The 25,219-nt window shown below is 46.7% G+C and overlaps 2 protein-coding genes across 2 annotated transcripts in view; both read left to right on the top strand.

The window, feature by feature from the left end:
* The window catches only part of pwp1 (PWP1 homolog, endonuclein), a 35,763-nt gene extending 21,944 nt beyond the window's left edge, over positions 1 to 13,819 (top strand). Inside the window, exons 10-15 of the mRNA XM_063057551.1 lie at positions 3,664 to 3,725; positions 4,823 to 4,934; positions 5,171 to 5,261; positions 6,527 to 6,648; positions 11,617 to 11,722; positions 13,515 to 13,819. Coding sequence (XP_062913621.1) covers positions 3,664 to 3,725; positions 4,823 to 4,934; positions 5,171 to 5,261; positions 6,527 to 6,648; positions 11,617 to 11,722; positions 13,515 to 13,633 — 612 coding nt within the window. The 3' untranslated portion in view covers positions 13,634 to 13,819. The remainder of the gene's footprint in view (positions 1 to 3,663; positions 3,726 to 4,822; positions 4,935 to 5,170; positions 5,262 to 6,526; positions 6,649 to 11,616; positions 11,723 to 13,514) is intronic.
* Positions 13,820 to 19,116: 5,297 nt separating this feature from the next.
* LOC134352214 (lysoplasmalogenase TMEM86A-like) lies at positions 19,117 to 23,611 on the top strand. The gene is made up of 2 exons (XM_063059508.1): positions 19,117 to 19,306; positions 23,187 to 23,611. Exons 1-2 carry the CDS (start codon positions 19,117 to 19,119, stop codon positions 23,609 to 23,611), a joined length of 615 nt encoding a protein of 204 aa, XP_062915578.1.
* Positions 23,612 to 25,219: the final 1,608 nt, after the last annotated feature.

Below are 25,219 nucleotides of genomic sequence, written 5' to 3'. Positions count from 1 at the left end.
AAGTGTTCCATTGGAGACTGTGGGAGGCTCGTGTAGAAATTGCAGGGGCCCTAGCAGAGATAACATCCTTAGCAACAAGTGAGGTACCAGAGGGTTGGAGGATAGCCAATGTTGCTCTGCTTTTTAAGAAAGGCTCTTGAAAATAAGCCAGGAAATTACAGGCCAGTGAGGTTGACATCATCTGTGGGAAAGTTTTTTGTTTTTGCACTATTTCTCTTAATTTAGTTACTTAATATACATATATAGAACATAGAAAATCTACAGCACATTACAGGCTCTTCAGCCCATAATGTGTGCCAACCATGTAACTTATTTAGAAGCAGCCTAGAATTTCCCTACCGCATAGCCCTCTATTTTTCTGAGCTCCATGTGAAAAAAAACCCTTTAGTATCCACCTCTACCACCTTCGCTGGCAGTGCATTCCAAGCAAGCACCACTCTCTTTGTGAAAAACTTACCTCTGACATCCCCCTTGTACCAACTCCCAAGCACTTTAAAACGATGCTCCCTGGTACCAGCCATTTCAGCCCTGGGAAAAGCCACGTTTCACATCTCATCCCCACTGCACTGATCATCAACAACAGGCTTCATGCTAATCGTCACCACTTGCTCTTCCTTAACTGTCTTGATGCATTCTCTTGTTACATCAGGTTTAAAGTCTGCATATTCTGTCATGTGGAGAAATGACACACAAAGCATTGACAAAATCTCAGCTCCTGGAAGGGTTTGCCTAATACTTAGTTTTCAGTCCCTGAGATAGGTGGCCATGAGTTCATAACAGTCCAGGCCAGGGGGAGTACCTCTGACCACAGTTTATCCCCCAGTGAAGGTTATTATAGATCAGGGTGTCAGAGTTCGCAGTTCAATTCTAGCGTCTTCTGTGAGGAAGTTTGTATTGTCTTCCTGTGTACGCGTGGGTTTCCTCCGGTTGCTCCGATTTCCTCCCACAGCCAAAGACATACTGGTTAATAGGTTAATTGTTCATTGTAAGTTGTCCTCTGATTAGGCTAGGGTTAAATCGGGGTTTGATGGGTGGTTTGCAATGGCCTGTTCTGTGCTGTGTCTCTAAATAAACCTAAATAAATAAAAATTATCCTGGGAAAAAGTCTTTGGCTGTCTACTCTATCTGTGCCTCTTATCATTTTGTACACCTCTGTCAAGTCATCTCTCATCCTCCTTCACTCCAAAGAGAAAAGCCCTAGCTCGCTTAACCTGTCCTTATAAGATGTGCCCTCTAGTCCGACGTTGGTGTTGAAGGAGCAGCGTCTTCCTGACTTTCATTGCAAAGTAACCAGGGGAGGGGAAATGTTATTTACTTACTTACTTACTCCAAAGAACCCCAAGGGTAGTTGGCATGGGTGTGGCTTCACATTGCAACCAGGCATGCAGCATGTATTTGTAAATATGTTATCAATAAAGAATATTTTAATTTTAAAAACCCCTCCAGACTCTGCCTTAGAAAGGCTTTGTTTTGCTCCATACACCAGCACGTTCCCATAACTGGGTGACTTTTGAATCTAATGTTTTGGTTGTCATCACAGAGGTTAATGAGGCTTTTGTTGGAAGGTTTTCAGGAGGGGTTGGCTCAGACCATTATGTGAGCTATTTCTCCTCACTAGAATCAGAAGCAGATAAGGTAGTGAACCAGCAAGAGGACAGGGAGTCAAATCACGTCAAATGATTCTTCATTACACTGATTATCTCTTTTCCGGAAGAGTTATAGTTTTCCTTGTGATTATCCCTTGTGCGGTCCTCATTACCTGACAATTAAGTGTATTGGACAGCATAACCCTAACTCATTAACTGTGCCTCTAATTGCCTTGATTAACATGTGAGAGCCTTCAATTAGCCACTTGTTTCCTGTGCCTGATGTTCCTGCTGCAACATTACTTGTTGTATCACAGCTCTGGACCAGCCTCTGCAGAGCAACTCTACAGCAGGAGAGAGAGGGAGCGCGAAAACAGGCCCTTTGGCCTGTCGACGCTGTAGCAGTTCAATCCTCTTGGCTTGAGAGCACGAGCTGCCCACGGTGACTGGGGTTAATGAATATGCCTAAATCCCCAGAAATGTGCACGTCAGTGTAGGGCAAGGGTTCCTAACCTTTTTTATGCCATGGACCAATACCATTAAGCTGGGGATCCACTTGGGAACCCCCTGTGTAGAGAGAGGACCTGCCCAAGTCCGAATCTAATAAGACCATAAGACATAGTTACAGAATTAGCCCATTCAGCCCATCGAGTCTGTTCAGCCATTCCATCATGGCTAATTTATTGTGTCTCTCAACAATTGTAATCAGTAACCCAGACTTTCTCATCACTCCTCAGTCTTTGTTCCCTGTTCACAGATCAGTATTCTCCCCGGAATTTCATTGTTTCTTGACATCAACATTCAGAACCCAGAACGGGAGCAAAGGAGTCATGTGAGGAGGTGGCCAGAGAGTTTCTCTGTTGTGAAGGATGTTGAGTGGGGATTTAACAGAGCTGTACAGAAGCTTATACTGGGTGCATGAGAAGGACCTATTTCCTCTGGCAGTAACTAGACAGCATGGTTTAGGCGGATTGGTAGAGATTTTGGAAGGGGGCTGCGGAGAAGGACTTCACCAACAGGGTCTAACCTGCAGACCCCACTGCTATCCTCACCACATTTAAAAAGGGCCTGAAGAGTTAAACCCTGAGCACACGCTTAACATGATTGGCTCTTATTTTTGGTAGGCAGGGAAATGGCTGAATGGCTACCTTCTCTCTACTGAAGAGTTCCACCCATTATTCAGGAGAATGGCTGCCTGCCTTCTCTCTGGTAGAGTATTCCATCCATTGTTCAGGAGAATGGTTGAATGGTTGTCTTGTCTCTGGTAGAGTATTCCATCCATTGTCCAGGGGAGTTGTTGAATGGTTGTCTTGTCTCTGGTAGAGTATTCCATCCATTGTCCAGGGGAGTTGTTGAATGGTTGTCTTGTCTGTAGTAGAGTATTCCATCCATTGTCCAGGGGAGTTGTTGAATGGTTGTCTTGTCTGTAGTAGAGTATTCCATCCATTGTCCAGGGGAGTTGTTGAATGGTTGTCTTGTCTGTAGTAGAGTACTCCATCCATTGTCCAGGGGAGTTGTTGAATGGTTGTCTTGTCTGTAGTAGAGTATTCCATCCATTGTCCAGGGGAGTTGTTGAATGGTTGTCTTGTCTCTGGTAGAGTATTCCATCCATTGTCCAGGGGAGTTGTTGAATGGTTGTCTTGTCTGTAGTAGAGTACTCCATCCATTGTCCAGGGGAGTTGTTGAATGGTTGTCTTGTCTGTAGTAGAGTATTCCATCCATTGTCCAGGGGAGTTGTTGAATGGTTGTCTTGTCTGTAGTAGAGTACTCCATCCATTGTCCAGGGGAGTTGTTGAATGGTTGTCTTGCCTGTAGTAGAGTATTCCATCCATTGTCCAGGGGAGTTGTTGAATGGTTGTCTTGAATGTAGTAGAGTATTCCATCCATTGTCCAGGGGAGTTGTTGAATGGTTGTCTTGTCTGTAGTAGAGTATTCCATCCATTGTCCAGGGGAGTTGTTGAATGGTTGTCTTGTCTGTAGTAGAGTATTCCATCCATCGTCCAGGGGAGTTGTTGAATGGTTGTCTTGTCTCTGGTATAGTATTCCACTCATTGTTCATCTACTGTTTCTGTTGCAGGTGCAGACTCTTCACTGGCATCCATTTGAAGCACAGACACTTCTCTCTGGCTCGTTTGACAAGTGAGATTTGACGCTAGGCACTTTCTGTCCATTTTCTAAACTATATATTTCTCTTCTGGTCTATTAGTGATTCTTATTTACAGTTCTTCCTTGTTCAAGCCTCAGAGCTTGCGGACAGCAGCCTTCCCTAACTGCTGCTCCCCACTCCATTCACTCAGGTGTGCAATGTGCAATGCAGCAAGCCTGAATCACAGGTGCCCTTTAACACAAGGGTTCCCAACCTTTTCTGCACCGTGGACTGCTTTAATTTTGACAATATTCTTGCGGACCGGCCGACCCGACGGGGTGGGGGGGGGGTGGTGTTCAAGTGGGGTTAAGCTCACCTCAACATGTCTTTTACAGTTAGGGTTGCCAACTTTCTCACTTCCAAATCAGGGACAAAAGTAGCGGTCAAATCCTGGGACACTTTACCCCAGGAAAGACTACCATGACCATGAAGCCTTGCACGGGCACTTGCATGCGCATACGCATATGTGCCGATATTTTTTTCGCACAAATTGGTTTTGCCTTTATCTTCTCGACTATACATACATTATTTCTACTTTATATAGGCTGTGTATTTATCATATCATTCCTGCTTTTCCTATATGTTACTGTTAGTTATTTTCGGTTTTATGTGTTATTTGGTATGATTTGTTAGGTGTTTTTTGGGTCTGGGAAGGCTCAAAAAATTTTCCCATGTAAATTAATGGTAATTGTTTCTTCGTTTTACACCATTTTGGCACGAAAAGTTTCATAGGAACGCTCTACCTTAGCGGGGGAAATACGGAACAAGGGCGGTCCCATATGGGACAAACCAATTTAGCCCAATATAAGGGATGTCCCGGCACATACGGGACAGTTCGCAACCCTATGTTCAAGTTCAACAGTGCATGGCAGGGAGTGAGGAAAGGTGCAGCTGACTCATATCGTTTCCTCGCGGCCCGGAAGCACATGCTTTGCGGCCTGGTGGTTGGGGACCGCTGCTTTAACACCGCTGTCCTGAATGACCTTGGCCATTGGAATTCACCGTGACATGCTGATGTGACTGATCAAAGCCGTTCCTCTCTTGTTGCACTGTTGATTGCAGTGGTTTGTGTCCTCCTGGTCTCCCTCAGGTCTGTCGTTCTGTACGACTGTCGGAATCCAAAGGACAGTCATCGCAGCTGGAGGTTCAGTGGTGAAGTGGAGCGAGTGGTGTGGGATCATTTTTCACCCTGCAACTTCCTGGTGAGTCTTACTCTGTGTGTCAGGCAGAATACATTTGTTAGCAGGAGTCCAGACTCTGAGCATGCTGTGTGGAAAGTAACTAGTTGCTGGGACCGTGGGGCTGAGAGGTTCTTCCCCTGTGATCACTGAGCTGGTGAGGGAATCTCAGGTGGGAGCTGTAACGATTGTTGTCGTGGAGCTGTATTCTGTAATTGTCATGGTGTGAGTAGCAATGACTACTTTCCCTTCACTTCCAGGTTAGCACAGAGGATGGTTTTGTGTACTGCTTGGACGCTCGGTCAGAGAAACCACTCTACACTCTCAAAGCTCATGATGGCGAAGTTACAGGTCAGAGTCACCTGCCACTCCGGAGAGTGTGTGAAAGTATGTTTGCTTGTGTATGAGTCAGAAAGTGTGTGGGTTCGTACGAGGAAGAGTGAGTGCGCTTGTGAGCGAGTGAATATACGAGAAAGTGTGTGAGAGTGAGTGTCCATGTGAGAAGGTGTGTACATGCTTGAGGAAGAGTGTGTATGAACATTGTGTGTGGAAGAGTGAGTCTCCACGTGAGAAAGAATGAGTGTGAGTGCGCACTTGACAAAATGTGTGTGTGAGAGAGAGTTTGCGCGAGAGGGTATGTGAGAGATTCAGAAAATCAGTCCCATTTCTGAAGCCACTTTGATTTTGAGTCCTGACTATCAGTTCCGAAATAGAATATGCTTCTCTGCTGCAGCTTCAAAGAGTTGACACCGTATTTTCAGGTATTCCTGGAATGGCTTCCTCCTGCAGTCTGCCAGGGCTGGATGTAACAGTGGAGCCAAGGAGATCTTAATAAATATCACCCCGAAAGTCAATGTCTAAGGCAAATTTAGGAAATACCTGTTTGACCACAGTTGGTAAATTGGTGCATGATTCAAGTTCATTTTTCACATGTACATCGAAACATACAGTGAAATGCGCCATTTGTGTTAACGGCCAACGTAGCCAACTGTGTGCTGGGGGCAGCCTGCAAGTCACCACTCATCCATTCCCCCCACAGCATTCCCACAATGCTCAGCAGAACATTACAGAACACAAGAAGCCCGTTCCTCCCTCGCACTTATCTACATAGACAGGGCTCTAACCCCATTGTTACTGTCACTTGACTTGGTATGGTTATTTTGCATATCGTTCATACTTACTGTATTGTTAAACGGGTAAAGGAATAATAGTGTAGAATAGTGTTGCAGTTACAGAGAAAGTTCAGTGCAGGCAGAGAATAAGGTGCAAGGTATAATGAGGTAAATTGTGGGATCAAATGTCTATTGTTTAATATAGTCTGATAACAGTGGGATAGAAGCCGTCCTTGAGCCTGGTGATGCATGCTTTCAGACTTTAGTCTCTTCTGCCTGTGGGGAGAAGATAGAATGTCCGGGGTGTGAGGGTCTTTGATTGTGTTGCTTTACCAAGGCACTGAGAAGTATAGACAGTGTCCATAGAGGGGAGACTGAGCTATGTCCTCAACTCTCTGCAGTTGCTTACTGTCATGGGCAGAGCAGTTGAAATACTAAGCCATGTTATAAATTCCACCTCTGTGAGCAGCAGGTAATAAATCTATCTAACAAATCTCTCCTTAGGTCTGGAACTCAGCAGCCAGGTGAAAGGTTGCTTGGTGACATCATCATCTGATAAACATGTGAAGATCTGGGATATTTTGGGGAATAAGCCAAGCCTGATACACTCCAGAGACATGAAAATGGTAAGAAGCTGAAAACAGAGCAGTGGTAAGCTGACTGTATCGCTGCCATACGCAGGTGTGACACTTTTCCACACTCACTCCAGGTTGAGTTGTTGGCCTGACAGTGAGTTATCTGCATTTTACAGTGAGTATTTTCCAACTTCAACAAAAGCTTTATTTATATAGCAGCTTTATGGTGGAAAGTTGTCCCTGCACCTTCACTCAAAATTGTTTGTCATGAAAACATACAGCAATATTAGGCCAGCTAACCACAAGCAGATAGGGGGTGCTAAAGACAGCGTGCAGAGAGGGAAAGTGGATCAGCCATGATGAAAAGGTGGAGCAGACTTGATGGACCAATGGCCTAATTCTGCTCCGATATCTTATGGTTTTATGGTCTACACAGCGAAGTTACCTTCATTAGATTATAAGAACACTCAGTCCTCTTTTATTGTCATTTAGAAATGCATACATGCATTAAGAAATGATACAATGTTTCTCCGGCATGATATCACAGAAAACAAGACAGACCAAAGACTAACACTGACAAAACCACGTAATTATAATATAGTTGCAACAGTGCAAAGCAATACCATAATTTGATGAAGAACAGTCCATAGGCACAATAAAAAAATATAGTCTCAAAGTTCCCGAGTCGATCGTCTCCCAAGTCCCCGGTAGCGGCGGCAAAAGGGAGAAACTCCCTGCCATAAACCTCCAGGCACCGTCAACTTGCCGATACCTTGGAAGCAGCCAACCCGGAGTCCATCCTTCTGAAAACTCCGAGCTTCCGAGCAGCCTCTCCAATACAGCCTCCCAATACGCAAAGCCAAGGATTTCGAGGCCTTCAGCTCCAGAGATTCCGGTTACCACACAGTAGCAAAGCAGACATTGTAAAGTAATCAAATGACTAACTAAACTGATCTCTTCTGCCTACGCAATGACTGTATCCTTTAATTTCCCTTGCATTCATGTACCTATCTAAACATCCCTTAAAAGTCTCCAATATATATGTCTCTACCACCACGTATTCCAAGCACCAACCACTCTCTGTGTTAAATAGTTACCCTTTGAAATTACCCCCCCTCACCTTAAATATATGCCGTCTGGTATTAGACACTTCTACCCTGGAAAAAAGATGCTGGCTGTAGAAGTTTATAAAACTATGGGAGTCGTTATCCTGGGGTGGAAATGTCAAATACTAGAAAGCATTTGATAAGGAATTTAAAAGAAAATTTGCAAGGCCACATGCTAGGTCCCTGTGTCTGATTGCCAGGGGAGGTGGTGGAAGCAGGCGCAACAATAATCTTAAGAGGCATTTAGCCAGGTGCATAAAATAAGCAGGGAATGTGCAGGCAGGTGACATTAGTTTAAATCGGCTTAATTGTGAACACAGACTTGGTAGCTTCCTGTATTGTACTGTTCTATGATCCAGTAAAGAGAGAGATTACAAGGAAACAGGTTTAGGAGGGAATTTGCAGGTACCGGCACCACAGGTGGAGTTATGGAGAATTAGAATTAAATTTATTCTCAGTGACATATGTTGTGAAATTTGTTCTTTTGTGGTAGCAGTGTAATGCAAGAAAACTACTGAGGCCCCCGTTGGTCGGGATCAACCATGGATATTGTGTCCCAGCTGTCTACATGTTCGTGAATCGGGACAGTACGATATGGAGAGCAAGCTGTTGCCCATGCAGCAGGCTCCTCTTCTCCGTATAGCTGACGAATCCGAAGGAATGATCAAGACGGATACAGTTTGGCACTAGCAGTGTTGCAGGAGTTGCCAGTCAGCATTGAACTCAATGTAGGATGATCTTAGGAATTCCAGCTCCAGAGTTTTGCTTGGGGTTTACTTCTGAAGCCTTCTCCTTCAGTGGGTCTATGCGCAAGCCATTGGAGATTTGAGATGAGTTATCCTTGTAGTAGTAACCCATCTTTGCTCCACTTCTGTCAGTAGAAGTGGTTCTGCCAGGCTTAGAAGCTAAGCTACACATGAAGGCCAGGAGCTAGACTTGGTTGTCAGAGGCTATTTGAGAAGCACACCATTGTGAGCATTTAATAGGTAGTGGGAGCTTATTTCCACTAACCACCACCACCCCCAGCCCACCCACCCCCCTCAAAGCCAGCTATGACAACCTTAAGGAACCCAGAAAACTTCAGTAAGTTACAAAAATAAATAAGTAGTGTGACAGGGGAATAGCAAGGTAGATCTAGGAAGGTCAAAACCAGAGGCAAATGGAGGTGTGGGATAACTGGGTTGAAGACAGTCAATGCCACAGGGAGGGATTTAACCGTGTGTTGAGAACTTTAAAACCAAGGATTTGCTTCACTGGGAGGTGGTGAGGATAGATACCTATCCTCACTGACATGGACAATGGAGGTCACTACTGTCTTTATGATGGACCTTGGACACAGACAATGGATTTAGACCATGAGATATAGGAGCAGGATTAGGTCATTTGGTACATCGAGTCTGCTCTGCCATTTCATCATACCTGATCCATTCTTCCTCAGCCCAATCTCCTGCCTTCTCCGTTTCCCTTCATGTCCAAACCAATCAAGAATCTATCAACCTCTGCCTTAAGTATACATAAAGACAGCCTCCCCAGCAGCCTGTGGCAAAGAATTCCACAGATTCATCACTCTCTGGCTAAAGAAATTCCTCCTCACTTCCATTCTAAAAGGACACCCCTCTAGGATAAGGGGCCCAAAAATTGCTCTCAGTAATCCAAGTGAGGCCTCATCAGTGCTTTATAAAGCCTCAACATTACATCTTTGCTTTTATATTTTAGTCCTTTCGAAATGAATGCTAATATCACATTTGCCTTCCTCATCATGGACTCAACCTGCAAATTAACCTTTAGTGAATCCTGTACAAGGACTCCAGTTCCTTTGTGTCTCAGATTTTTGAATTTTTTCTCCACTTAGAAAATTAACTACCCTTTTATTTCTGCTACCAAAGTGCATGGCCATACACTACCTGACATTGTATTCCATCTGCCAGTTCTTTGCCCATTCTCCTAATCTCTCTTAAGTCCTTCTGTAGTCTCTACTACCTCAAACCTGCACCTCCATCTATCTTTGTATCACCCGCGAACTTTGCAACAAAGCCATAAGTTCACTCACAACACGCTGGAGGAAGTCAGTAGGTCGGGCAGCATCCGTGGAAACGATCAGTGAACGTTTCGGGCCAGAACCCTTCATCAGGAGTCCTGATCTTTCATCCAAGTCATTGACACATAGCGTAAAAAGAATCGGTCCCAACACAGACCCCCGTGGAACACCACTAGTCACTGGCAGCCAACCAGAAAAGGTTCTCTATATTCCCACTCTGTGCCCCCTGTCAATCAGTCACTGCTTTATCCGCGCTAGAATATTTCCTGTAATACCATGGGCTCTTAACTTGTTAAGCAGCCTTATGTGTGGCACTTTGTCAAAGGCCTTCTGAAAATCCAAGTACACAACATCAAGCGATTCTTCTTTGTCTATCCTGCTTGTTATTTCTTCAAAGATTTCCAACAGATTTGTCAAGTAAAATTTGCCCTTGCAGAAACCATGCAGACCACATCCTATTTTATCATGTGCCTCCAAGTACTGCAAAACCACATCCTTAACAAAGATTATTACTAATGCCTCCACAATCTCTTCAGCCACCTCTTTTAGAGCCGTGGGGTGTACACCATCATGTCCAGGTGACTTATCTACTTTCAGACCTTTCAGTTTCCCAATAACCTTCTGACTACTAATGGTAACTTCACACACTTCTGACCCTTGACACTCTGGAACTTCCACCATATTGCTAGTGTCTTCCACAGTGAAGATTGATGCAAAATACTTCATCAGTTCATCTGCCATTTCCTTCTCCCCCATTACTACCTCTCCAGCTTCGTTTTCCAGCAGTCCAATATCCAGTCACGCCTCTCTTTTACACTTTGTGTATCTGAAGAAACTTTTGGTATCCTCTTAATATTATTGGCTAGCTCACTCTTGTAGTTCATCTTTACTTCCATGACTTTTGTAGTGGCCTTGTGTTGGTTTTTAAAAGTTTCCCAATCTTTTAACTTCCCACTAAATTTTGCTCTCTGGCTTTTATGTTGGCTGTGACCTCTCTTGTTAGCCTAGCCACAGCTGTGGCTTCTTCCCTTTAGAATATTTCTTTGGAATGTATATATCCTGTCCCTTCCAAATGGCTTCTAGAAATTCCAGCCATTGCTGCTCTGCCGTCATCCTTGCCAGTGTTCTTTTCCAAACAGTTTTGACCAACTCCTCTTTCATGCCTCCATAATTCCCTTTATGCCACCGTAATACTGATGCATCTGACTTTAGGTTCTCCTTCTCAAATTTCAGGGTGAACTCAAACACATTTTGATCATTTGCCTCCTTTTACTTCAAGCTCTAATCAATTCTGGTTCATTGCACAAAACCCAATCTAGAATAGATGATCCCCTAGTGGGTTCAATCACAAATTGCTCTAAAAAGCCATCTTGTAGGCATTCTAGAAATTCCCCCTCTTGGGATCCAGCACTAACCTGATTTTCCCAATCTACCTGCATATTGAACTCCTGCATGACTATTGTAACATTGCCCTTTTGGTATGCATTTTCTATTTCCTGTTGATTTCAGAATGTCAATCTATGATGGATCTTGGACATGGACAGTGGAGTTTCAGATGTGTCTGATGAACCTTGGACATGGACCGTCCAGTTCAGGATGTCTGTCTATGATAGACTATAGACACAGTAGAGTTCAGGATGTCTATCTGTGATAGACCATGGACGCAGATAGTGGAGTTAGGAAGTCTATCTATGATGCACCTTGGATACAGACAGTGGAGTTCAGGATGTATACCTGATACTGCTGGGATACAGAGCTGTTGATTGTGATGTGGTTGTGAAGGTGGCAGAGAGGGTATTCGGTGAGTTAGGGATTGGTTTTTGTATTTTGCGTCACTAATGTCTATCTGATGACCTTGTCTGTGTGTGATTTCAGGGTGTGGTGTTCTGTGTTGCCTGCTGTCCAGACTCGCCGTTCATCTACTCGTTTGGGGGACAGAAGGGAGGTCTCCGTACCTGGGATATCAGCACTGTGTCAGCAGGTAATGGTTCACTGAGGTCCTGCTCCCAGATGGATGGAGCTGACCTCCTGGTCGGAATGTGTGTCATTTAGAGATACAGCGTAGAATAGGCCCCTCGAGCCGTGCCAGCCACATCGATTACAGGAGGAGGACAGGCTAACCCCTATTGACATCAGTCGATCTGGGGTCGAGAGGATAAACAGCTTTAAGTTCCTCGGCATCTGCATCCACATCACCGAGGACCTTACGTGGTCTGTACACACCAACTGTGAGGTGAAAAAGGCACAACAACGCCTCATTCACCTCAGACAGTTGAGAAAGTTTGGTTTGGGCCCCCAAATCCTAAGAACTTTCTACAGGGGCACAATTGGGAGCATCCTGACTGACTGCATCACTGCCTGGTATGGGAACTGTACCTCCCTTAATTGCAGGACTCTGTAGAGAGTGGTGTGGACAGCCCAGCGCATCTGTAGATGTGAACTTCCCATGATTCAGGACATTTACAAAGACAGGTGTGAAAAAAGGGCCCGAAGGGTCATTGGAGACCCGAGTCACCCCAACCACAATCTATTCTAGCTGTTACCACCCAGGAAACGGTACCACAGCATAAAAGCCAGGACCAATAGGCTCCGGGACAGCTTCTTCCACCAGGCCATCAGACTGATTAACTCATGCTGATTTTAGTGATTTGAGACTGTTCTAGTTATAATAAATTATTATAAATTAATATGATTGCACATTGCACATTTAGGCGAAGAGCTTAAGATATTTACTCATGTATGTGAAGAATGTAAGAAATAACGTCCATTCAATTCAATTAACCATAACTCAATCACAGGACAATTTACAATGACCAGTTAACCTACCAGTACATCTTTGGACTGTGGAAGGAAACTGGAGCACCTGGAGAAAACTCACATGCCACGGGGAGGATGTGCAGAGACTTCTTACAGAGGATGTCAGGATTAAACTCTGAACCCTGATCACACTAATCACTGAGCTACTGTGACATTTGATGGGAGGGCAGGTGGTTTCTTTAGCTGGGAAAGGACACCAAGGAAGCGGTTTGGAGCAAAGGGTCTACCATGGGAGAGAGTATCGGCGGGTGGCAAATTTAATTTTAACAGACAGGACAGTGAGTCTTTATATTACTTTAAGTATGCACTGGAGAAGATTTGATAACCAGGATATTAGAATGATTGCTAAACAGCGAGAATGGAGAAGATACTATATTGCTCCCCACAGCACATGGTTGTAATCTGGCAACCAATTCAATGCAAACCTTTAAAAAGGAATTGGATGAATTGTAGTGTAAGAAAAGTGAAATGGGATTAAAAGGGGAACAATTCAGAGATACCTGTCAAGGGCGGATGGGACGAGCAGCAATGTTGCACCATTTTTCAATTCTGTGATTTGAAGGAAGTGTGTGTTTGGTTATGGGATGATCGGAATACAAGTTCACACTTTCTGTGAAGCTTCCATTCAAAAGTTTTTGAGAATCCACTCTACTGCGGATTTCTGTGTTAGATTGTATTGCGTTAACTCTTCATGTAACCCTGTCTCCAGATTCTTTGTGCTAACTGGGAAAGATCGGTTATTAACTAGTGCTGGTTAACGTGTGTATTAAATCATCACAAAGTTATTGCCCCGGCCAGCTGCTTCCTTCTGGAGCGTGGAATGTGAAATTCTCAGCCTCTCCCTCTCCTCCATCCTGTTTGTAAATCTGATTCCAATAATGCATGAGGAATGTGTGTGTTCTCGAGGTTCAGTCACCAGAATCTGACAGTGTTCTCCTTTTTGTTCTGTTTCTTAGTGAACACTGCCTTTGGATCCAGTGAGCGATTACAAGTTGCTGCACCGTGGTGTTCCCCAGCTGCTGGTTCTACAGCTGGCAGTCTGACAGATGTTGCCATGGAGTCCTGGCCTCAATAGCAATGGTCACCTCAACACGAGCCATTCAGACCCTTGGTGCTGGATACAGCTTAGACAGTTTTGGTCAAAGAAAATTATTCATATGAATTATTTAGTTTTATTTTATTTTACAAATAAATGCTTTGTGTAATGCTCTGGTGCATGTACAATAAACTTAGACCATGACTATTCCTGTGTAGTTTCACATTGCCTTAGGATAAAGGTGAATTCAGTACAGCCATGGCAGTGATTCTACCTATAAAGACACGACTAACCGCTTCTTGCAAATACATCGCTGTTCCTTCATTGTCAGTGGATCCGAATCCTGGAACATGCTCCCTGCCATCACTGTTAGGAGCACCTTTACCAAGAGGACTGCAGTCATGGTGGTTCACCGCCCAGCCGCCTTCTCGAGGATAGTTGTGAACTGGCAGTACTAACTCCATACCATAGGTGAATACTGGAAGGGTCTAGCTCTACGCAGTAATGATTTGTGTACAGACATGGTCACTATTTTACTACTTAAGACATATTTTAAACATTTAAATTGTTTCCCAGATAAAACCTTGACATTAATTGAGAGGAATGTACAATTTGGGTGATCAGCTTGTGAATTTCCTTGATGACGGCAGGTGGTGTTGGAGAGTTGGTTCTGCGGACTGGAAGTGGTTACAGAGCAGGAAGAATGGCCATTGGTGTTGGACACACTACCATCTCGGGATCTCTTTCTGAACTGCAGTGTTCACTGTGGGTGCCTGTACTGTACACGCTGCCTTCTGTTGTGGGAGTGACCGTCTGCGGTCAGTGCCTGCTCTCAAATGAGAGGTGGACATCACAAAGAGCAGGAAGCTGATAAATGGTGTCATGGTCCTCCCCAAATCACTGACCCATAAGACTGGAGCAGAAGTAGACCATTCGGCCCGTCGAGTCTGCTCCAGCATTCCAACATAGCTGATTTATTTTTCTTCTCAACCCTTTTCTCCTGCCTTCTCCCCGTAACCTTTGATGCCCTCACTGATCAAGAACCATCAACCTCCGCTTTAAATATGCCCAATGACTTGGCCACGTCGTCTTGCGGCAACGAACTCAGTTTCACAGCCCGCTGGTAAAGAAATAACTCCTCATCTCTGTTCTAAATGGACGTCCCTCTATTCCAAGGCTGTGCTTTCTGGCCCTCGACTCCATCACCAGAGGAAACATCCTCTCCACATCCAAACGCCTAAGCCCATAGCTGCCACGCCGCCGCTCAATCGGTTCAGTGACGCAGTCTCAACGGGGGTGTCTCTGTTGAGGCTGCCGCACCGTCGCCCTGGGAACGGTGTCCCCCCCAAACCCCTGCGGGACCGAGCGGCGGCAATGAAGCTGCAGCAGGTGGGTCGGGCCGGACCGGGCGGTGTAATCCAGGGCCCGCCTGCACCCATCGGGCTGAGGCGTCCAGCTCCGGGCGGGGTGGGCGCGTAAATCCCAGCCCCAGACTTCAACAATCACCAGGGAGACGATCCCCCGCACTGCGGCTCCCGACCCTCACTGTACGCGTTCCGTACCGGCCCGGTTTCGCTCAAACGACGGCAGGGAGCGGGAGCCGTGCGCTGGAGGGAACGGCACGGGGGTGGAGAGAGACGTCGGGGTGGGTGCAGAACAGGGAGCCGGGTGGAGGAAGGAGGGAGAGGGGTCGGGGTGGGGAGGAGAACGGAGGGAGGGAGTGAGTGGGGTGGAGAAGGGAGGGAGGGAGCAAGGTGAAGATGGAAAGGAGGGTCGGAGGGAGCAGATTGATGAAGAGATGGAGGAGCGGGATGATGAAGGAAGGGAGGGAAAGAGTAGGGTGGGGAAGAGAGAGAGGGGCGAGTTGGAGGAGGGAGGGAGTGGGGTGGAGGAGGGAGGGAGTGGGGTGGTGGAGGGAGGGACAGGGGGAGCAGATTGGTGAAGAGATGGAGGAGCGGGATAGGGAAGAGAGGGAAGGAGGGAGGGAGTGGGGTGGAGATGGGAGCGACTTGTGGTGACAGAATTGTGGAAAGTTGAGGGAGTGTGCAATCAGACTGGGGATTGGTAACGTGGGTGGCCAGTCCTCTCCTAGGGTCAGACATGGGGGTGGGTGGGGGACTTAATAGGTCCTGGGGATTTTTTCCCACCCAGAGAGTGGTTACAACACCGTCAAGGTGCCAGAGGAAGTAGTTGAGTCAGGCACCTCGACAACACCTCAGGACACTTGGACAGGAACACAGACAGGAATGGTTTCAGGTTATGGGTCAAATACAGGCAAGTGGGACTGACTCTGATGGGCTGCTGGGTTGACATAAATCTGAAGGGCCTGTTTCAGTGCAGTGTAACTCCATCTGTCCATACCAAATGTGAACTCATCCAGTTTGGCAGGAAATAAACTGAATTATTGTATACTTTCAAAAGGTGAGAGTTGGGAACTGTAAGTACCCAAAAGGACCTGGATTTTCAAAGGGACCTGGGTGTTCAGTGGGACCTGGGTGTCCGGTTGGAACTGGGTGTCCGGTGGGATCTGGGTGTTCGGTGGGATCTGGGTGTTCGGTGGGACCTGAGTGTTCGGTGGGACCTGGGTGTTCATTGGGATCTGGGTGTTCGGTGGGATCTCGGTGTTCGGTGGAACCTGGGTGTTCGGTGGGATCTCGGTGTACGGTGGGATCTCGGTGTACGGTGGAACCTCGGTGTTCGGTGGAACCCGGGTGTCCGGTTGGATCTGGGTGGTGGGTGGGATCTGGGTGTTCGATGGGATCTGGGTGTTCGGTGGGACCTAGGTGTTGGGTGGGATCTGGCTGTTGGGTGGGACCTGGGTGTTCGGTGGGATCTGGGTGTTGGGTGAGACCTGGGTGTTCGGTGGGATCTGGGTGTTCAGTGCAGTTCCAGCTCCAACTCCTGAACTGTGGATTGTTAGAAGCTGCAGCTGGATGCACTTCTCGCAGTTCTAGTTGTCAGGGATACTGGAGGTCTCCCTGCCTTCCCACATCCTGCAAGAGGGGCTTTCCACTATCCTGCCTGGCATCTCTACAGATATAAAGAAGGGAAGGGAAAAAAAAACTTAACCTAGAGTTTCTTTGCTTTCTCTGATTGAAGCCTCTCTGAATCCTCGAAGAGCTAAAGCCTCAAATTCCCCACTCTCTGTCCACTCAGACGACGGCCGCTGCACTTGCCCCGCCTTCCTTTAATTTGCTCTGACTGATCAATCCCCAACACAGATTGGTTACTACGCGATGCACTTCCTCACCAGAGTGACCCACTGCTCCCTTTTGTTCTCGGGCAGTAGGCCTGAGTGAAATACCTTCTTCTGAAAACTTCCGATGTAGAGATGGGTAGATTTCTGGATATTAAGAAAATCAGTTCCATTTTCCCTCTTCCCACATCCCTATATTCTCCAAGTCCTGTACTGATACTCTAAATACTACTGGCTGGAGTTGAGAAGAATAAGGGGCGATCGCACTGAAACCTATGAAATATATTGCAAGACCTATTGAAAGGATGTGGAGAGGAAGCTTCCTAGAGTTATTTATACAGATAATGTTGACAAGGGTCCCAACCATACACCTTGTGACATGCTACTAGTCACTAGCCTCTACTCTTCAGCCTTCTCTGAAGCCTCGAAGAGCTAAAGCCTTAAGATCACCAGTCTGATTCTGCCCACTCAGACGACAGCCGCTAAGACAATGGCCGCAGCACTTGCCCATGCCTTCCTTTAATTTGCTCTGACTGATCAATCCCCAACACCAATTGGTTGCTGGCCAATGCCCTTTTTTGCTGTAGCAACCAGCTGCTCCCTTTTCTATTCGGGTAGTGGGTAGTGGCCCTGAGTGAAAGCCCCTCCTTTGCTTCCTGGGCCAGTTTTGAAGCCACCTCACCAGCTCTCTTGGATTCCATCGGACCAGTATATAACTTGTACTGTGAAAGGTGGGGCACTAAGGACTAACAGAAGAGCGGGACCTTGGGGTTACAGTGCATATTTTGTTGAAAGTGGCATTATAGGTAGACTGGATAATACAAAAGGCTTTTAGCACAGTAATCTTCATCAATCATGGCATTGAGTATAGGAATTGGAACGTCATGTTTACATTGAGGAGAGGGATCAGAACGTCGTGTTTACATTGAGGATAGGGATCGGAACGTCGTGTTTACGTTGAGGAGAGGGATCGGAACGTCGTGTTTACATTGAGGACAGGGATGGGAACGTCGTGTTTACATTGAGGAGAGGGATCGGAACGTCGTGTTTACATTGAGGAGAGGGATCGGAACGTCGTGTTTACATTGAGGACAGGGATCGGAACGTCGTGTTTACATTGAGGACAGGGATGGGAACGTCGTGTTTACATTGAGGAGAGGGATGGGAACGTCGTGTTTACATTGAGGAGAGGGATCGGAACGTCGTGTTTACATTGAGGACAGGGATCGGAACGTCGTGTTTACATTGAGGAGAGGGATGGGAACGTCGTGTTTACATTGAGGACAGGGATGGGAACGTCGTGTTTACATTGAGGACAGGGATCGGAACGTCGTGTTTACATTGAGGACAGGGATCGGAACGTCGTGTTTACATTGAGGACAGGGATGGGAACGTCGTGTTTACATTGAGGATAGGGATGGGAACGTCGTGTTTACATTGAGGAGAGGGATGGGAACGTCGTGTTTACATTGAGGACAGGGATCGGAACGTCGTGTTTACATTGAGGAGAGGGATCGGAACGTCGTGTTTACATTGAGGACAGGGATCGGAACGTCGTGTTTACATTGAGGATAGGGATCGGAACGTCGTGTTTACATTAAGGACAGGGATCGGAATATCGTGTTTACATTGAGGAGAGGGATCGGAACGTCGTGTTTATGTTGGGCAAGTCAGTGGTGAGGCTGCACATGGAGTATTATGTAGAGTTTAGGTCACCCTCTTACAGGAAAGATGACTTAAACTGGAAGGGATGCAGGTAAGACTTACGGGCATGTTGTCAGGACTCAGGGGTCTCAGTTATAGGGAGAAGTTGGCACGGCTTGGTCTCTATTCCTTGGAATGTAGGAGAATAAGGGTGACAAACACAGAAAAATCTGCAGAAGCTGGAAATCAAAAGCAACACAAACGAAATGCTGGAGGAACTCAGCAGGCTGGGGAGAATCTGTGGAAAAGAGTAAACAGTCAATGATTTGGGCCAAGACCCTCCATCAGGACTGGACTACCCTGATAATCCTGAAGTCAGCCCCTCCCTCCCTGATCTGTCCCCACCCTGCAGTCAGCCCCTCCCTCCCTGATCTGTCCCCACTCCTCTCCAATCTGCCCACATAAAGGAGGTGACAGCAGATTATCTCTGAGTTAAGGTGAAGTTTGGTTGGTGAGAGAGAGGAGTTGTGTACATTGAGTTACAATGGCTGTTTATGAGACATTTGGATTCAAGGAGAGGAGGGGATTGAGGAATATGGATGTTGTTTAAGTTGGCCTCCTGTTGGAGGTTCCTGTGCTGCGCTGTTCCATGTTGGTTACTGACGCTTCTTTCTGACTGTAGATGCTGGTGCCATATGCATTGGCTCTGGTGGTCAGGTATGAGTACGGGTTACCAGAGCAACCGCCAGACCAGCTGAAGGTCTTCCTCAAGTGTCTGCCCGTCCTGGTCCTCATCATTCTGATCCTGGAGCAACAGCATGGAAATGACTTCTCCTTCAGGCTGGCAGTAGCTATGGGCTTTGCTGCTGCAGGTGAGTTACCAGTTGGCAGGTAACATGACTTTGAAGGCCTTTTGGTAATGCTGGAGGTAAGCCGTTACCTGGCCAGAGCTATATTCCGCAGCCTCTGCTCCTAATTGTTGGTTCCCACCCAACACTCCGACCTTTGCAGCCCATATTAAGACCATAAGATATAGGAGCAGAATTAGGCCATTCAGCCCATCGTCTACTTCACCATTCCATCATGGCTGATTTATTTTCCTTCTTAACCACTTCTCCTGCCTTTTTCCAGTAACCTTTGACATCCTGACTAATCGAGAAATTGCACAGATTCACAAACCACCCGCTGTTTCCACTGCTATCTGTTTTAAAAAATTTAAAATAAAAAGCATTTTACTGCTCTGATATTGACATTGTTCTAAAGGTATATGTATTATGTATATATGTATTAGGTGTCAATCTTCGATCTTGATTTTTGCCTTTTTGACACATAAATTAGTTCCTGTTCACTTCTTCTGCCAGATAGAAAACAGGATCTGTTGAAGTAATCATGTGACATTTCAATACTTGGACCGTAAGACTACAAGATATAGGAGCAGAATTAGGCCATTTGGCCCATTGAGTCTGCTACACCATTTCATCATGGCTGATCCATTTTCCCTCTCACTGCTGGTTGTCAGGTACACTGTCTGTCATCAGGCTCACTGCCTGTTGTCAGGTACACTGTCTGTCATCAGGCTCACTGCCTGTTGTCAGGTACACTGTCTGTCATTAGGCTCACTGCCTGTTGTCAGGTACGCTGTCTGTCATCAGGCTCACTGCCTGTTGTCAGGTACACTGTCTGTCATTAGGCTCACTGCCTGTTGTCAGGTACACTGCTCTCTAAAATACTGCATCCCCCGCTTCCTCTTTTAAGAGCTGTAGTTACGTTGGCCACTCTCCATCTGTAGGAGGTGCTCCAACTTTAAACAATCACTTGAGGGACCTTGGGCCGGAATTACAGGGATGGAAGGCCATCTGAAAGCCCCTGTGTATTACTGTTATCCTCATCTGCTGATTTGTCAGCCACATTGATCCCCTTTGCCTCTGCTCAATGATAATTGTTTTCCTTTGCTCCTTTATAATAAATTCTGCAATTTCCCACTGACAACTCTCCTACCATCGCTCATCTGAATCACTGACATATGCCATGAAATGTGTTGTTTTGTGGCAGCAGTACATCGCAATACATAATAATAAAAAACTGTCAAATTACAGTAAGAAATAGTTTTTTTAATTAAGGAAGTAGATCAAAATATTGGGTTTACATTTGCTTCCTTCCAACATGTGGGGGCAATTCTGGAATCTGTGCAGTTCTAGAAGAATTCCCAATATTTCCATTGCCACCACCTTCAAAATCTTTGGATGCAGGTCATCAGTCCCGGGAATTTTCAGTCTTGTTCTTGTCTATACAGTCTCTCTGTATGGTACCCGTATTAATGCTTGATGAAGCATCTAATTTTAAAAATATATAGATGTGTTTTGTTCCCAATATTAATGTTTATTGTTAAATAAGTTCTTTATTTTACATTCTCTTTATTTATTAATCCCTTTGGCCTCTTTTGCTGAATTCTGAAATTTCCCAATCCCCTTGATTCATTGTTGTTGCAGGGAATTTTAAAAGCTGCTTCCTTGGAAAAGTTCTTTTACTAGCTATGGCTGGACAGTTTTGGAGATTTGGAATATCGAACACAGAACAGGCCTTTGCCTACGATATTGTCCCAACTTTTTAAACTATTCTATGGTCAATCTTACCCTCTCTCCTACAAAACCTTCCATTTTTCTATCATCCATGTGCCTATCTGAGAGTTTCTTAAATGTCCCCAATGTATCTGCCTCTTCCACCACCCATAGAAACCATAGAAACCACAGCACAGAAACACCCCTGGCAGAGTGTTCCACACACCCATCCCTCTCTGTGTAAAGAATTACTCTGACATCCACTCTATAGCTTGAAATGATGCCCTTTCATATTAGCCATTCCTACACTGGGAACAAGCAGGATAGACAAAGGAGAGTCAGTGCATGTTGTTTACCTGGATTTTTGGAAAGCCTTTGACAAGGTGCCACACATGAGACGGCTTACAAAGTTAAGACGAAAGTTACTGTTAAGAGGAAAGTATTACAGGAAAGTTACTAACATGTTTAGGGCATTGGCTGATTGGTAGGAGGCTGTGAGTGGGAATAAAAGGATCCTTTTCTGGTTGGCTGCCAGCGACTAGTGGTGTTCTGCAGGGGATGGTGTTGGGACCACTTCTTTTTATGTTGTATATAAATGATTCAGATGTTGGAATAGATGGATTAGTTGCCAAGTTTGCAGATGATATGAAGATTGGTGGAGAGGGCAGGTAGTGTTGAGGAAACAGGTAGGATGCAGAAGGTCTTAGACAGATTAGGAGAACGGGCAAGAAAGTGACAAATGAAATACAGTGTTGGAAAATGCATGGTCATGCACTTTGGTAGTAGAAACAAATGTGCGGACTCTTTTCTAAATGGGGAGAAAATCCAGGAATCTGAGATGCAGAGGGACTTGGGAGTCCTTGTGCAGAACACCCTGAAGGTTAACTTGCCGGTTGGGTTGGTGGTGAGGAAGGCAAATGCCATGTTAGTATTCATTTCAAGAGGTCTAGAATACAAGAGCAGGGATGTGATGCTGAGACTTTATAAGGTACTGGTGAGGCCTCACCTTGAGTACTGTGAACTGTTTTGGGCCCCTCATCTTAGAAAAGATGTGCTGGCATTGGAGAGGAGGTTCACAAGGATGATTTGGGGAATGAAAGGGTTATTATACAAGGAACATTTGATGGCTGTGGGCCTGTACTCGGAATTCAGAAGGATGAGGGGGGATCTCATTGAAACCTTTCGAATGTTGAAAGGCCTAGACAGAGTAGATGTGGAAAGGATGTTTCCCATGGTGGGAGAGTCTAGGACAAGGGGGCACAGCTTCAGAATAGAAAGGCGCCCTTTCAAAACAGAAATGCAAAGAAACTTCTTTAGCCAAAGGGTGGTGAATTTGTGGAATTTGTTGCAACATGCAGCTGTGGAGGCCAGGTTGTTGGGTGTATTTAAGGCAGAGATTGATATGTGCTTGATTCGACATGGCAACATGGGGAGAAGGCTACGGGGAGAAGGCTAGGAACTGGGGTTGAGGAGGAGATAAAAAAAAAGATCAGCCGTGATTGAAAGGTGAAGCAGACTCAATGGGCCAGATGGCCTAATTCTGCTCCTATGTCTTATGGTCTTATGGTCTTAGCTTGGATAGAAGATTGGCTGGTGGCAGGAGGCAAAGAATGTGAATAAAGGAGGCTATCTATTTGGCTGCTGGTGACTAGTGGTGTTCCACAGGGGTCGGTGTTGGGACCGCTTCTTTTCACATTTAATGTCAGTAATTTGGATGACGGAATTGGTGGCTTTTTGCAGACAATATGAGGATAGGTGGAGGGGCAGGTAGTGTTGAGAGAACAGGAAACCTGCAGATGGACTTTGGCAGATTGGGGGAATGGGCAAAGAAGTAGCAAATGGTATACAGTTATGGAAGTGTACTTTGATAGAAGGAATAAAGGCATGGATTATTTTCTAAATGCAGAGAAAATTCAAAAATCAGAGGTACAAAGGGACATAAGAGTCTTCGTATTCTTAGAATCCACCTCTCCCATCCCTCTCTCCCTTTCGCCATCCCTCTCTCTCTCTCCCCATCTCTCCCTCCACCTCTCTGCCTCTCTTTCTCTCTCTATCTCTTTCTGTCTCTATCTCTCTAACTCTATATCTCTATCTTTATCTGTCTTTCCCTCTATCTGCTGCTCACCTTTAGAAAGGGTTTGTGTATATCTGATTGTCAATTGACACAGGATAATGTCAGGGTTTCTCTCGGCAGGTGATGTCTGCCAGCTCTACGAGGAACACTGCTTCACCCATGGTGTCCTTGCCTCTGGGATTGCCTACTGCCTCTTTGCTGTGGCGTTTGGGTTGAAGGTAGACCACAAGCGCCTGGGGGCACTAACCTGTGTGGTGGCTGGGGCCGTGTATTACCTGGCCTCTCCCGCGGTCCAGGCTGTTTCCCAGCCAGTGGTGCTTGCCTACATACTGTCCATCTTGCTGATGATCTGGAGGGCCTTGGCTTGGTGGAAGAATACTCACCAGTGCCACAGCTGGTGTGCGGTGGCTGGAGCCATCATTCTCGCCACCTCCAACATCATCCTGTCCAACCACATCTTTGAGTTCCCAGTCCCCCACAGTCCATGTCTGATCACTTCCAGCTATTACACGGGCCAGCTGCTCCTTGCTCTGTCTGCACTCTAGGCCTGGCTTGAAATCATTGTATTCTTCACACACAACTCCCCGGCATTCCTCTTGCAGAGTCCCTGAGCTGGTCCACCCCACAGCACCCACCATTACCCCATTCTCAGGGTCGTGGTCACAGATAATGAGATCTTCTCTCACTCCGTCGTTCCCAACTCCAACCTACCCCGGAGTCAGCCTTCAGACACAGAGCCTGGGGTTTCAATCTCTTCACCCCAAACACCTTAACACCCTCTCAGAACAACCCGAAACTCCACATCCACCCGGAACCCCTGATCCTTCTGAATCATCACCTGACCCGAATCCCTCTGAAACTCCTCCTGTATCTCCGCCCAGCACCAGCGTTGAAGGAGCCTGGTGCCTCCAGCCCCGAGTCTCTGGTCTGAGGCTGGGTGTGCGTGAGCCAGAAATCCCACCCTGACCCTCTCTGCGTCTGAACAGGTCAGAATCCCTCCATAAAGTGAAATAAAGGTCACCGTTGAGAAGTGGGAACGAAGCACTGAACGTAGGGGCAATTTGTTTATTCCTGTTTCGTGTTGTTCAACTGCACCACTTCCATGACCCCATCCACAACAGTCCCATGGTCTCTCTCCCGCAACCCCTGAGACCTGACCCATCCCTCACCCCTGTCCACCTGCCCCCAGTCCCTGGTTAACCCTCTCCCCTGTACCTAACTTAAGCACATTTGGAAAGACGGGCTGATCGGGCACAGTCAGCATAGCATTAGCATGTACAATATAGAAGGTAGACAAAGTACAGGCCATTCGGCCCACCATGTTGTGTTGGCCTTTAGGTCAATCGAATTCTTCCCTCTGACAGCTGGCAAATAGGACAGGTAGAACTTAACCTCATTAATGTGAGAATTAATGAGACCAGGTCATAGTGGATGGTTGTCCCAGGGAGGTCCGAGGAATAGAGGGACCGGGGAACGGAGACCCTGGAGAACGGAGACCCTGGAGAACAGAGACCCTGGGGAACGGAGACCCTGGGGAACAGAGACCCTGAAGAACGGAGACCCTGGGGAATGGAGACCTTGGGGAACAAAGCCCCTGGGGAATAGAGGGACTGGGGAAGGGAGCTCTTGGGGAACGGAGACCCTGGAGAATGGAGACCCTGGAGAATGGAGACCCTGGGGAATGGAGACCTCGGGGAACGGAGGGACTGGGGAATGGAGACCCTGGGAAACGGAGACCCTGGAGAATGGAGACCCTGGGGAATGGAGACCTCGGAGAACGGAGGGACTGGGGAACGGAGACCCTGGGGAATGGAGGGACTGGGGAAGGGAGCTCTTGGGGAATGGAGGGACTGGGGAATGGAGGGATTGTGGAACGGAGGGACTGGGGAACGGAGACCCTGGGGAACAGAGACCCTGGGGAATGGAGACCCGGGGGAACGGTGGGACTGGGGAACGGAGACCCTGGGGAATGGAGGGACTGGGGAACGGAGACCCTGGAGAATGGAGACCCTGGGGAACGGAGACCTTGGGGAACGGAGGGACTGGGGAACGGAGACCCTGGAGAACGGAGACCCTGGGGAACGGAGACCCTGGGGAACGGAGACTTTGGGGAACGGAGACCTTGGGGAACGAAGCCCCTGGGGAATAGAGGG

Source organism: Mobula hypostoma, chromosome 9 (assembly GCF_963921235.1).
Source record: "Mobula hypostoma chromosome 9, sMobHyp1.1, whole genome shotgun sequence".
Lineage (NCBI taxonomy): Eukaryota > Metazoa > Chordata > Chondrichthyes > Myliobatiformes > Myliobatidae > Mobula > Mobula hypostoma.
This window is presented reverse-complemented; position numbering and strand designations above follow the sequence as displayed.

Coding starts and splice junctions, on each gene's coding strand:
- LOC134352214 (XM_063059508.1), top strand. CDS start 19,117: ATGCTGGTGCCATATGCATTGGCTCTGGTGGTCAGGTATGAGTACGGG. Junction 19,307..23,186: donor TATGGGCTTTGCTGCTGCAG/GTGAGTTACCAG, acceptor TTCTCTCGGCAG/GTGATGTCTGCCAGCTCTAC.